The sequence below is a fragment of the Trachurus japonicus genome, chromosome 3 (assembly GCF_045865225.1).
Source record: "Trachurus japonicus isolate A0001 chromosome 3, Traja_1.0".
Classification (NCBI taxonomy): domain Eukaryota; kingdom Metazoa; phylum Chordata; class Actinopteri; order Carangiformes; family Carangidae; genus Trachurus; species Trachurus japonicus.
In genome coordinates this window covers 34,039,922-34,051,740 of record NC_140909.1, presented here as the reverse complement: position 1 = coordinate 34,051,740, position 11,819 = coordinate 34,039,922, and the positions used below count along the sequence as shown (strand labels likewise).

The 11,819-nt window shown below is 42.8% G+C and overlaps 1 protein-coding gene across 1 annotated transcript; it reads left to right on the top strand.

Annotated features, from left to right (window-relative positions):
• Window positions 1–8,338: 8,338 nt before the first annotated feature.
• On the top strand, window positions 8,339–11,530 carry LOC146990263 (N-acetyllactosaminide alpha-1,3-galactosyltransferase-like). Its single transcript, XM_085773041.1, has 3 exons — window positions 8,339–8,424; window positions 10,185–10,322; window positions 10,791–11,530. Exons 1-3 carry the CDS (start codon window positions 8,339–8,341, stop codon window positions 11,470–11,472), a joined length of 906 nt encoding a protein of 301 aa, XP_085629167.1. The 3' UTR covers window positions 11,473–11,530.
• The last annotated feature ends 289 nt before the right edge of the window (window positions 11,531–11,819 follow it).

The window sequence follows — 11,819 nt, the reverse complement described above, 5'->3', positions numbered from 1 at the left end:
AGGAAAAAGTGTCCCCCACTGAACATGTCAGTGGGTCCACTCCCCTCTCTTCATGTCAATGCTGGAAACCCAACCACTTGGCCGTGTAACAGGCAATGGTGGATCCAGCCCTAGCCGCCTGGATGGTTTGCACCACCTGCGCAGTCCACATTAGCCTCTCCCTTTTAGGAGCCAGGCTTAAAGCGGCTGTCCCAGGATTGGCAGCGCCTGTATCACGCCTGCCTCCTGGGAAAGCGCTCCCCAGCGGACACGCGTGATGTCTCGGCAAGGCTCTGGCGATGGCGTGCTCCCTCCTGAGACACTCAAAACAGAGTAGATGCAGGTTTGTTGGGGCAGGCTGGGCAGGGGCCTTGTTCTTGAAGCGGTGACTCCATCCTTGGAGATGATGTGTCAGTAGGCATTTGCCGACACTGAAAGTAAAAAGAATGAGGGCAGTTGGCGATGCACCTGCTAACATACCCGCAAAAGGGGCGGGTCAGGTAGGCACACCTATTGGCCAGCCAGGTACATGCAAATTTCAGTGGGCCACTGCGCGTAAGCGATTGGAGTAGAGTTGTACCCATAGAGTCCAGTAGAGGGCAGAGCCTGTGTGAGATATAACGTATCTCTCTCAGAGATGTTCATCCAAATACTAAAAATATCAGGGGTCTCTGACGGTCCCTGAACACTCGCTTCTTCTCACACTCCATGTTTTTTTTTTCTTTTTTTGACACTCACACGTCTAACTCTCTGCATGTGTGCAACAGGCTGGTGCAGTAAATTGTGCCTTTATTCAGATGTTCCTTCCTGATCTAGTTACCTAGCCTACGTAACGAGCTTCTTTTCTTTTTTTCTCCCCACCGAGAGGAGAGCTGTGACACCATTCAATCTGTGGTAAGTGCACTATATAGTACAGTGTTTCCTCATACGTACAGGTCCTTCTATTTTTTTTAATTGTCGCGAAATACACCTCTGCGGGGACGGCTCTCCATTCTGACACACCTCCACTCCGAAACACTGCTGTTCCGACACCCCCCCCCCCCCCAAGGTGCTGAACCATACACTCTGTGGCTTGTCTGTGAAACGTGCGCTGCTCAGAGACTGGGCAGATCTGTCCCACTTGCTTTCTCCCTGACTCCGTTGTTGGAGATCTCCCACACAGTAAAAGAAATAGGAAATAAAAATTTTTCTCTGCTCAGCTCGAGCACGGCTGAAGCCGGCTTGAGCTCACACGGGCGCGAGGCTGCTGCAGCCGCTGCTCGTGCTAAAAGCTGACTGAGGGAGATGCTTTGATTGGGCTTAGGCAAGAAAGGAGTTGGTTAAGTTTAGTAAAAAGACCAGGTAGAGACAGGCTAGAAGAATAATGAACATTAGCCTATGTCATTTGCTTGTTTTGCAGTTAATTATGCACATGATCCGTTTGACTCCAAAAAGGAAAAAAGGATCAGCCTCAGGTTCCTTTCTGATTATGTCTGTCTGTCCGTTCAGAGTGGGGGGGTTTCCCAAAAGCCTTTTCGGAATAGCGGGTATTTAGAAAAAATGGAAAACCCGCTATTAGCCATCTATTGTCGGAAAGGCGTGATTTCGGAAGCTGCATGTCTTCCGTTCATTCATCTTCTCCTCCTGTTTGTTTCACACACACACACACACACACACACAGAGAGAGAGAGAGAGAGAGAGAGAGAGAGAGAGTGCTGCAGCAGTGCCTGGTGAAAGTGAAAGTTGTAAGGTCCGATCGCCCCCCCATCCGACAGCCGCCACCATTCCTTAAAGGGGAACTAAACCCCTCAGTTTTGGATGACGTGCTCTAAGCTTGAAATTCAAAAAATGCCTTGATTATGGGCGGGACTCCAGGAGCACTCTCCGATCCCCCCTCCCCCCTCCCCCTTGCGCCCCATTCACACCCGCGAAATCACACAAAAGAGAAAAAAAGTAATAAACACACATCAACACTTCTGCTAGCGCTATCGAGCTGCTAACGAGCTACTCTAACAGCACTAGTAGCGTGGACACTACTAGGAGAGGACGCCAGAGCCGTGACACAGCATCTACAGCTGATCCGCCGGCTCGTTAGCTCGTTAACGGCTCGTTAGCGCCGGCCGCACTAACGATTCCCATCCAGGCAGCTGTTAGCAGCCGTTAGCCGCAGCAGAGCAGCTAGAGTGCCTAGCAACCGTTAGCGGCAGGCAGCAGCCGGTGCTGATTGGTCGGGGAGCTAGTGGCCGGTGACGAAAGCTGCCTCCAAAACGTCATCTGCCTCCATCTCAGCCAATAGAAAAATTCGATTGTAATAGCCGTGTTTCAACCCATAGAGGGCAGTCACTCTACATTTTTACTACAAAATAGGCTACACCAAATTGAAATATTTTGACTAAAATGTCAAAAGTTGGACCAGAATCAACTGACAACACTACCTTATACCCAAATACATTTGTTTTCAGCAGAAAAAAGTGGTTTAGGGGTTTAGTTCCTCTTTAAAAAAAATCCTAGAGGAAACACTGTAGTAGTGAGTGACTTCGGATTCAGCCCTCCTGCTAGCTTACCTTGGACCTTGTTTATTTTCATGACGTTTAGCTGGGAGTGGGGGAGAAGGGTCCGGCTGCGGGGTCCAGCTTTGGGAAGGGAAAGAACACGACTCCCCCAGCCAAACTCTTCGGGTAACTACTGTCCGACAATACACTTTGCTTGTGGTCGGAGGTCCGAAGCTTGACGGACCTTGTTTACATAGTAACGGTTGCTATGATGTCTGATTGGCGAATGACCGTGCCTGGAGGATGATAGACGTAGTTAGGGCCACGGGCAATCGCACCGAGCACTGGTCCCAACAGCTATGAAATAGCTGCAGGGACCAACACTACTGTTATTGTGTGGATTTTTTCCTAGTTTTTATTTTTATTTTTCATCTTCCGGACGATTTTCGATTGCCAAATTATATATCAAAACGTGCGGTTTGATCGGGATCGGTATGCTATTACTTTTCTTAACAGTGTACGAATTTTTCGCGACGTAGGTCGCGAAAAACTGCGCAAAAATTTTGCATGTAAGTCAATGGGACGGGCGGAAAAAAAAGAGCGAAAAAGACCAATCATTGGAGTTTAACAAACGTCTACTGCTCAGGCATACTTTCACCTAGAGAATCCATTTAAACTTTAAACAGTAGACACAAGTCTTGTGTATTGTCGTATTACTCCACGTTTTGATAGGTCATATAGTTTTTGATCAATCCATGATCAATGACCATGATCATTTTTGGAGAAATTATTAGATTATAATGGGTGTGTATTGCACGGAATGTTCGTGTCAGAGTGGGTGACATCATCGGTTAGAGTGGGAGAGATGCCAGAAAAACTCCAGATTTTTTCTCTATCCAAACTCCAAACGGCCACAATTTACACTCTACACACATAATTTCGGCCACGGTTGTAGACGAGCTCATCCTCGATCTCTTAATCTGCTCAAAATATCAGAGAGACTTACAGAATTTAAACTCTGAGCCTCTAAGTGTGGCCACGTCTGTCTCTGCTCCTCATTGAGTCCAATACAAATATTTTCTGAGAGAAGCAGAACGGCCTGATGTTTTAAAACTGCCAGCGTCGCCAAAATATTTACTGTAGAAACACCAAATCGTACCGAAATTTTCAGGAAGTCCTTAGAGCAACGTGTTCTGTGTTTTGTTCTGATAGGAGTTACCGTTTTGTCATGCTAAGCCTAAATGTGAGACCGGTGCAGAGGCAGAAAATGGCTCTTTTTCTCCACGTTTCTGTCTGTCTCAGCCTGCGGGGGCCCCTATCGCCGTGGTAACCTCTTTGATCCTCAGGCGAGAGCTCGTTAACTTCATAAACAATCCACCTGGCGCTCGTTTAAATGTTTATAAACACAGACACAGCTAAATCAGACTGACACAGGATGCAGCTACTAACTAACTATGTGTCAAGTCAGTCACACACACACACAGACTCTAGAACCAGCTTCATGTGATTACAGTTACACACACACACACACACACACACACACACACACACAGTTAACCTAACGTGGTTACAGCTCCTCCATATCAGTGCTTATAGAAAGATGATCATGTGTCTGTCTGATCAGCTCTGTCTTGACCTTAAGATCGTGGGTTTGATTCCCATGTTGACAGAGATGGCACAACCCGCAGTAGCTCCCGTGGCCCATTCAAAATTTCCCGAGAGGAAATGTTCTAGTTCTTTTTTTTTTTTTCTGCCGTTATAAAATACTCACGGTTCTACAGCTGCAGCATCTAGATCTTACAATGTTGAACTGTTCAAACACCAGGCTGAAGAGAGAGGGACAGCAGAGGCTCCTCTGACTGTGGAGCTGCAGCTGAACCGGCTGGAGAGCCAGTGACTCATGTCTTCTTTTTTTCTATAAACACAAAGAAAATATATTTAATGGCTTTCTGTAAACGTTGAATACAGTTCCTCTCCTGTGAGGTACAAATTTGGCACAAAAAAGCCGGCGGTAAACCTCTAAAAACCTGATGATAAATTCTAATCAGCTTGTTTTCTCCCCCGGGATGACGACGCAGGTTGACCGGCCTATCACCCCAGGAGACCGGCTGCTGCCTCTGAGATGACCTGCTGCTCCCACAGGTGAACTTCACTTCTACCAAAACGTCGGAACTAACTTCCAAACAGGCGTCATTTGGATAAACTGACCACATGTTGGGGATCTAAACGGTTACTTTCTCACATGAAAAATATTAAAACTTAATAAAGTGACGTCGCCTGGTTTGTCTGCACACGTGACCAAAGGGTCAGCCGCCACCGTAAGTAAACAAAACAACGTTATTTTTTTCGAACATGTTAAATGTTTAAAATTAATCGCCAAAATGAACGTGTTAACTTTGACAGAACTAAAAATGCATTAAACAGTTATGTCTGTGTAAATTATTTTATTTATGTGTGTCACCATATGTCATTTTCTTGAAGGTGCCATTTCATCCACAAGCCAACAGAGAACTTTAACTTTCTTCTAACTTTATTTGCTGGAAACCTGTTCACATTGTCACAGCTATGAGGTATGAGGTAATCTCTTACCTTTCAGTGATATGTCTCCAGTGATGGTCTCTCAGTGACAACATTTTCTGTATGAAAATTAATGAGTGGCTCAGACCAGACCACCCCTACTGTATAGCCTATCCACTTTTTTCTTTGTGAGGTTGTTTTGTTTTATGCTGTCTTTCTGCAAAATTCCTCTTGTGGAACATGTAGATCTCAGATAAACAATTATGCACACTTTACAACATTTACATTATTACAGGTTTAGCTGAAGGATTTTTTGTGTGTGTTTGTGTGATTTTGCATCATTCCAGTTTTCCCATTGCAAAGTCATGGCTCTGGCTTCTGTTGTTTTTCATTCTCTTGCCCTATTTATGGTAAGTAGCCTACCAAAGGCCTAATTTCAGCCAATGTAATTAATTTGTAAGAATCACTTCGAAATGGTTTTACTCCAGTTTCTTTTAAATCAGGTATCTTACAAGCCCCAACCTTCAAGGCAAACTGCCGTTGTTCAGTGAAAGAAAACTGATGGATGATGATTTCAACATCACCCTAAACGTTAGGTAAGAGATCTAACCTTTTTGGCCATAGGTTCAGAAGTTAGGACATTTTATTCAAATGGTGTAATATTGTTAAAAACTTTAATTTGTTAGTACATACATAACTTTTCATTTTAGGTAAGTCTAACTTACTTAACTTAAGGTTCTCGAAATTACACAAAAACCCAAACCCCCCCACTTCAAATGGGCAGACCGATGCAGCCAGAAATAATTAACTGCAATACTAAACTTAACCAACTCCTTTTATCATTGCCTAAACACAACCAAAGCATCAAGCAAAGAATTTTTGCTGTGAGTGAAAAAGTGTATTTATTTTACTCTGTGGGAGATGTCCCACAAATAAATAAAATAAAAGGAGTGGGGGAAAAAGCAAGTGGGACAGATCTGCCCAGTCCCTGAGCAGCGCGCGGTTCACAGACAAGCCACAACTCAAAGTGTAAACAACGTAACCCGGTTCAGCACCATGGACAGCTGCCGGGGGGTCGGAACAGTGGTGTTTCGGAATGGAATGGAAGAACACGACTCCCCCAGCCAAACTCTTCGGGTAACTACTGTCCGACAATACACTTTGCTTGTGGTCGGAGGTCCGAAGCTTGACGGACCTTGTTTACATAGTAACGGTTGCTATGATGATGATGGATGGAACGGAATGTCCCTGTGTAGCACATTCAGTGAACGTACCATTCATCAGCACATTCAGTGAATGAACTGTCACTCAGGGCTGAACATACTAAACGGTATGTTCACTGAATGTACTACACAGACGTTCGCACATTGACTCGTTCGCAAACCTCGAGTTCACTGAACATAATACAGAAAGTAGTGTTGTGTTGCCTGCAAAAATCTGTGTAGTACATTCAGTGAACACAGTAAATGTGAGCTTCAGGCCTGAATCATGAATGGTTCGGTTCAGGGAGTCAGACTAAACACTAAGCAGTCAAGGTTGCCGCCAGTCATTCGAATGATTTGGAACGGATCTCTTCACCGACTCTTTTTAATGAACTGATTCTAGTGATTCAGTACTCTCTATTCACTATTTACTTTGTGACTATAATTAGGGATGCTTAAATTGTAAGCCTGAATTTGACAGGTGCATTTTAACTTAATCTCACTTAGATGACCAAGCAGCTGACTGTTGAGGTCACTGACACACAGGTATCAGATTATTAGGAACATGTAGGATGTTTGTGGTGTTCATAACTTACTTTATTGTCAAAGTCCAACACACATATGTTTGTGCACAAACACACACATGCACTGACTAATACATAATCATGCACACACACAAGTACACACAGACAGGTTGACAGCCCCTCAATGTGAGTGCTCAGGGAAAGATGATCATGTGTCTGTCTGATTATCTATCTCTGTGTCACTCTTGACCGAGCCCCCACTCTCAAAATGGGGAAATTCTCCATTTTTTTTTTTTTTTTTCCAATACCATTTTATCAAATTGATTTTAACAAAAGGTATTGTTAAGAATCAGTATTGAAGTCAAGGTATCACCATCATGTTTACAATAGGTTTTAAATGATCCAGTTTCTTTTAAATCAGGTATTTATCAAGCCCCAACCTTCAAGGCAAACTGCTGGAGTCTAATGAAAGAAAACTGACGGATGCTGATATCCACATCACCCTAAACGTTAGGTAAGAGATCTAACCTTTTTGGCCATAGGTTCAGAAGTTAGGGCATTTTATTCAAATGGTGTATTGTTTAGAAACTTTAGTTTGTTAGTACATACATAACTTTTAATTTTAGGTAAGTCTAACTTACTTAAGGTTCTCAAAATTACACAAAAATACGATTACACGGGGCGGTGTGTGGCGCAGTGGGTAGAGCGGCAGCCCCATGTAGAGGCTACAGTCCTCACCGCAGGCGACCCCGGTTCGAATCCTGCGTCGGGCAGCCCTTTCCTGCATGTCATTCCCCCTCTCTCTGCCTCCCCCTTTCCTGTCTATCTCTACTGTGGACTATCAAATAAAGGCAAAAAGCCAAAAAATATATATAAAAAAAAAAATACGATTACACCCATCCACAATTACATCCATCTGACATCCGCATTCCATAGATTTTGTTCCGCTGTTTTGCTTCTCTTTCCTCCTTTATCTGACAAAGTTAGATTTTACTGAACCTACTACTCAAAGTAGCACTGTATCATTAGTGAACGAGTTGTTGTGTCGCTCGTGGGCGTCTGTGCACAGTGAACGTACCATTGGGCCATTGGGTACCATTGGGCTCCCCCCAGGGATGTGTTCTCTCACCACTCCTTTACATACTGTACACTAATGATTGCCGGAGTGAGTATGAGAACTGATACATTTTGAAACTTGCGGACCACTCTGTCATTTTAAGTCTTCTATATGGCACTGTAAATAATCATGGTCCTGTTGTGGACGAATTTGTACAATGGTGTGATAAATCTTTCCTGAAGTTGAATGTTACTAAAACAAAGGACATGAGCATCGACTTCAGGCGGCAGCCCACACCCCGCCAGGCTACTATCATCAAGGGTCAGGTGATAGTCTGTGGAGAGGTATAAGTACTTGGGGTCTATCATTGACAAAAAGCTGAATTTTAATGACAACACTGACATGCTATGTAAAAAGGGGCAGCAGTACTTGTTTTGTTTGAGGAAGCTGTCATCCTTTCATGTGGACAGATCCCTCATGACCTTGTTTTATAAATCTTGTGTGGAGTCTGTACTTACTTTTTCTGTAATTTGCTGGTATGGGAACCTCAATTTTAAATCCCAAAATGCACTCATGAAAATAGTCAAGATGAGTGGCAAGATTCTGGGAGTTCAGCAGAGCACACTCTCTGACCTGTTCACCAGACAGATAGAGAGGAAGGCCAGAAGCATCTTGTCAGATGTCACCCACCCCTTGTTTAGGGAATTTCAGACCTTGCCCTGGTGCCAGGTTTAGGTTCCCTCCTGTTAAGAGCAACAGATACAAGCACTCTTTTATCCCTGCAGCCATCTCCATTTTAAACTCTGGTCAGGGGAGGAGTTAACCAGCTCTTAACTGACAGAGCTCTTCTATGGCTGGGACCCATGCTACATGCTACATGCATTGAGTGTTTTTGCACCTTGTTTTTTATTTTTATTTTTACATGCAGTGTTGTTGCACTTTATATTTTTACAGATATTGATTTCTGTACTACTGACATGCATCTTTCTATTGTTGACTTGTGGATTGTGCATTGCGGATCACCATCCCTGTGTTGATGGAACTGTGGTTGGTGTAATTGGATGTGTATGTGTTTTGTCTCAGGGGTTGTGTTATCCCCATGTCCCTTGCTTGTCTACTGCAAAACCAATTGCCCCCCCGGGGGACAAAATGAATAAAAGTTGAAGTTGAAGTAGTCAGCATGTTCAGTGAATGAACTGTCACTCAGAGATGAACATACTGATAAATGGTATGTTCACTGAATGTACTACACAGACGTTCGCACATTGAATCATTTGCAAACCTCGAGTTCACTTAACATAATACAGAAAATAGTGTTGTGTTGCCTGCAAAAATCTGTGTTGTACATTCAGTGAACGTATCAGTATGTGACATACTGATAAGTTCACTGAACGTTCTACACAGTAAATGTGAGCCTCAGGCCTGAATCATGAATGGTTCGGTTCAGTGAGTCAGACTAAACACTAGGCAGTCAGGGTTGCCACCAATCATTGAATGATTTGGAACAGATCTCTTGACCGACTCTTTTTAATGAACTGATTCTAGTGATTCAGTATGCTGTAAAGAACTGTTTGCCCATCACTATTTACTTTATGTGATTACAATTAGGGATGCTTAAGTTGTAAGCCTGAGTTTCCCTCAGATGACTGAGCAGGTACAATTACTGTTGCAACCTCTGAGGTCACTGACACACAGGTATCAGATTATTAGGAACATGTAGGATGTTCTTGGTGTTCATAACCTACTTCATTGTCAAAGTCCAACACACACACACACACACACACATGTTTGCACACAAACACACACATGCACTAATACATAATCTTGCACACACACAAGTACACACATACAGGTTGACAGCCCCTCAATGTGAGTGCTCAGGGAAAGATGATCATGTGTCTGTCTGATTATCTATCCTCTATACAATGTGTCACTCTTGACCTTAAGGTCATGGGTTTGTTGACACACCCCTAGGAGCCCCCACTCTCAAAATTTCTGCAGGTACATTTTCTAGTTTTTTTTTTCTTCTTTTCGATACCAATTTTATGAAATTGATTTTAACAAAAGGTATTGTTAAGAATCAGTATTGAAGTCAAGCTATCACTATCATGATTACAATAGGTTTTATATCAATTTAAATGACCCAGTCCAGACCTTCTTTTTTTCAGAGGATTTTACAGCAAAATTGACAAGTGGAATTTGTGTATATCTGACCTGTTTTATTCCAAGTATATGATTGAAACAATCAATCAGTGAAACTCTATTAGCTCTTTGACCATGAGACAGTCATTTACATACAATTTGGAATTTTTTCTTTCAAACAATTCATCCACTTAACTATCCATATGAGATTAAATTGCACATATTAGAATCCTCCTTACACCGAGACCACTGACCTTAGAATAACATCATTTGTTTTCATCTGTCTCTTCAGAGCAAGAAAAGATGTTCAGACGATCACATCTTGGAAAGCTCCCATCATCTGGGAGGGGGTGTTTAACCCCCATCTTCTCAACCAAATGCATGTCAAACACAATTCTTCTGTGGCCCTCACTGTGTTTGCTGTTGGAAGGTTTGTGCATTGTGTTTATATGATTTTTCAATACCTGGGTGCAGAAACCACCGGAACAAAAAGTACAGTTAGACCAGTTACAGACTGAACATACGGTAAATATTGTAGACCAACTTCATCACGTCACAATGTTTTTTCCGACGGTAGAGGAAGAGGGATAATTGTTTTATTCTTCCTTTTCAATGCCCTGTTTCATAGTGTTGCCAAGAATCCCCTGAACCCTACGTCATCCCTCAGATTTTATGTGCCCATTCAAATGGGCACAGACATTGTTTTCACTATTGGTGAACACTTCCACTTCTGCGCCATCATGTGCAATGTTCGGAAATTCAAAGAAAATATTTTACTATTGATGAAGACTAAAAGCGATAAGATGGAATGGGGAAAAAAACAATATTTTTGTGGTATTTTTCACATAATTATAATTTATAGGATCATCATTGATTATCTTTGCCATCTGTTTCTAAGGTACCTGGATGCATACCTCAAGACCTTCCTAACCTCTGCAGAACAACACTTTATGTTGAGTTTACCAGTGACATATTACATATTTACAGATCTACCAAAGGAGGTACCACACATTGAGCTAGCTCCTCAGCGAAGCCTAAAGATTAAGCATGTGGAAAAGCACTCAAGGTGGCAGGACATCTCTATGATGCGCATGAAGACAATATCAGAAGTCATAGAATCAGAGATTCGTAACCACTTTGATTATGTCTTCTGCTTTGATGTGGATCAAGAGTTTAAAGGGAGATTTGGCCCAGAGGCTCTAGGCGATTCTGTGGCTTTGCTCCATGCCCACTTTTACAAACTTCCAAAGCGCAGATTCACCTATGACACAAACCCAAAATCAAAAGCCTACATGGAAACTGGAGATTTCTACTACCATGCTGCTATCTTTGGAGGATTCTGGGAAAATGTCAAGAAATTAGTTGATGCCTGCTATCAAAACATCATGGAGGACAAATTAAATAATGTGGAGGCTCTGTGGCATGATGAAAGTCACAGTCAGTACTTCTGGCTCCACAAACCAAGCAAGCTGCTCTCCCCTGAGTATTGCTGCGACCGGCATATTGGTGGAAACAAGGACATACACATCACCCGCCTGGTATGGGCAGAGAAACATTATGACACACTCCATACTCCGTAGAGTGGCTCACAGAGGGTGAACCTGAATGAATTTGTGGGGGAAAAAAGTGTTTACTACAAGGGCTGGTTATTGGCACAAAATCCACACAAGGTTTGCTTCACTTCCCTGGTGTCACATCTAAAAGCAGTGGAATTAAAGAGGAACTATACAAGTCCGGTCGCTTTTCCACTGTTTTGCTAACCCTCCTCTGGGCCATGTGCATTTGTATACAACAAAGCTGATGATAAATCAATCAACAGAGTGGTGGATAACGTCACACTTTTATATACAATGTTAAGAGTATATATTTGTGTAGTTTAAAGGTGTTTTGTGCCCAAAAATAAACATTAGACTTGTACAAATGAAGT

What these genes read in the sequence shown, in the direction of transcription:
- LOC146990263 (XM_085773041.1), top strand. Translation starts at nt 8,339, where the DNA reads ATGAGTGGCAAGATTCTGGGAGTTCAGCAGAGCACACTCTCTGACCTG. An exon ending in AGGAAGGCCAGAAGCATCTT is followed by an intron (nt 8,425 to 10,184) that starts GTCAGATGTCAC and finishes CTGTCTCTTCAG; the next exon opens with AGCAAGAAAAGATGTTCAGA. An exon ending in ACTGTGTTTGCTGTTGGAAG is followed by an intron (nt 10,323 to 10,790) that starts GTTTGTGCATTG and finishes TCTGTTTCTAAG; the next exon opens with GTACCTGGATGCATACCTCA.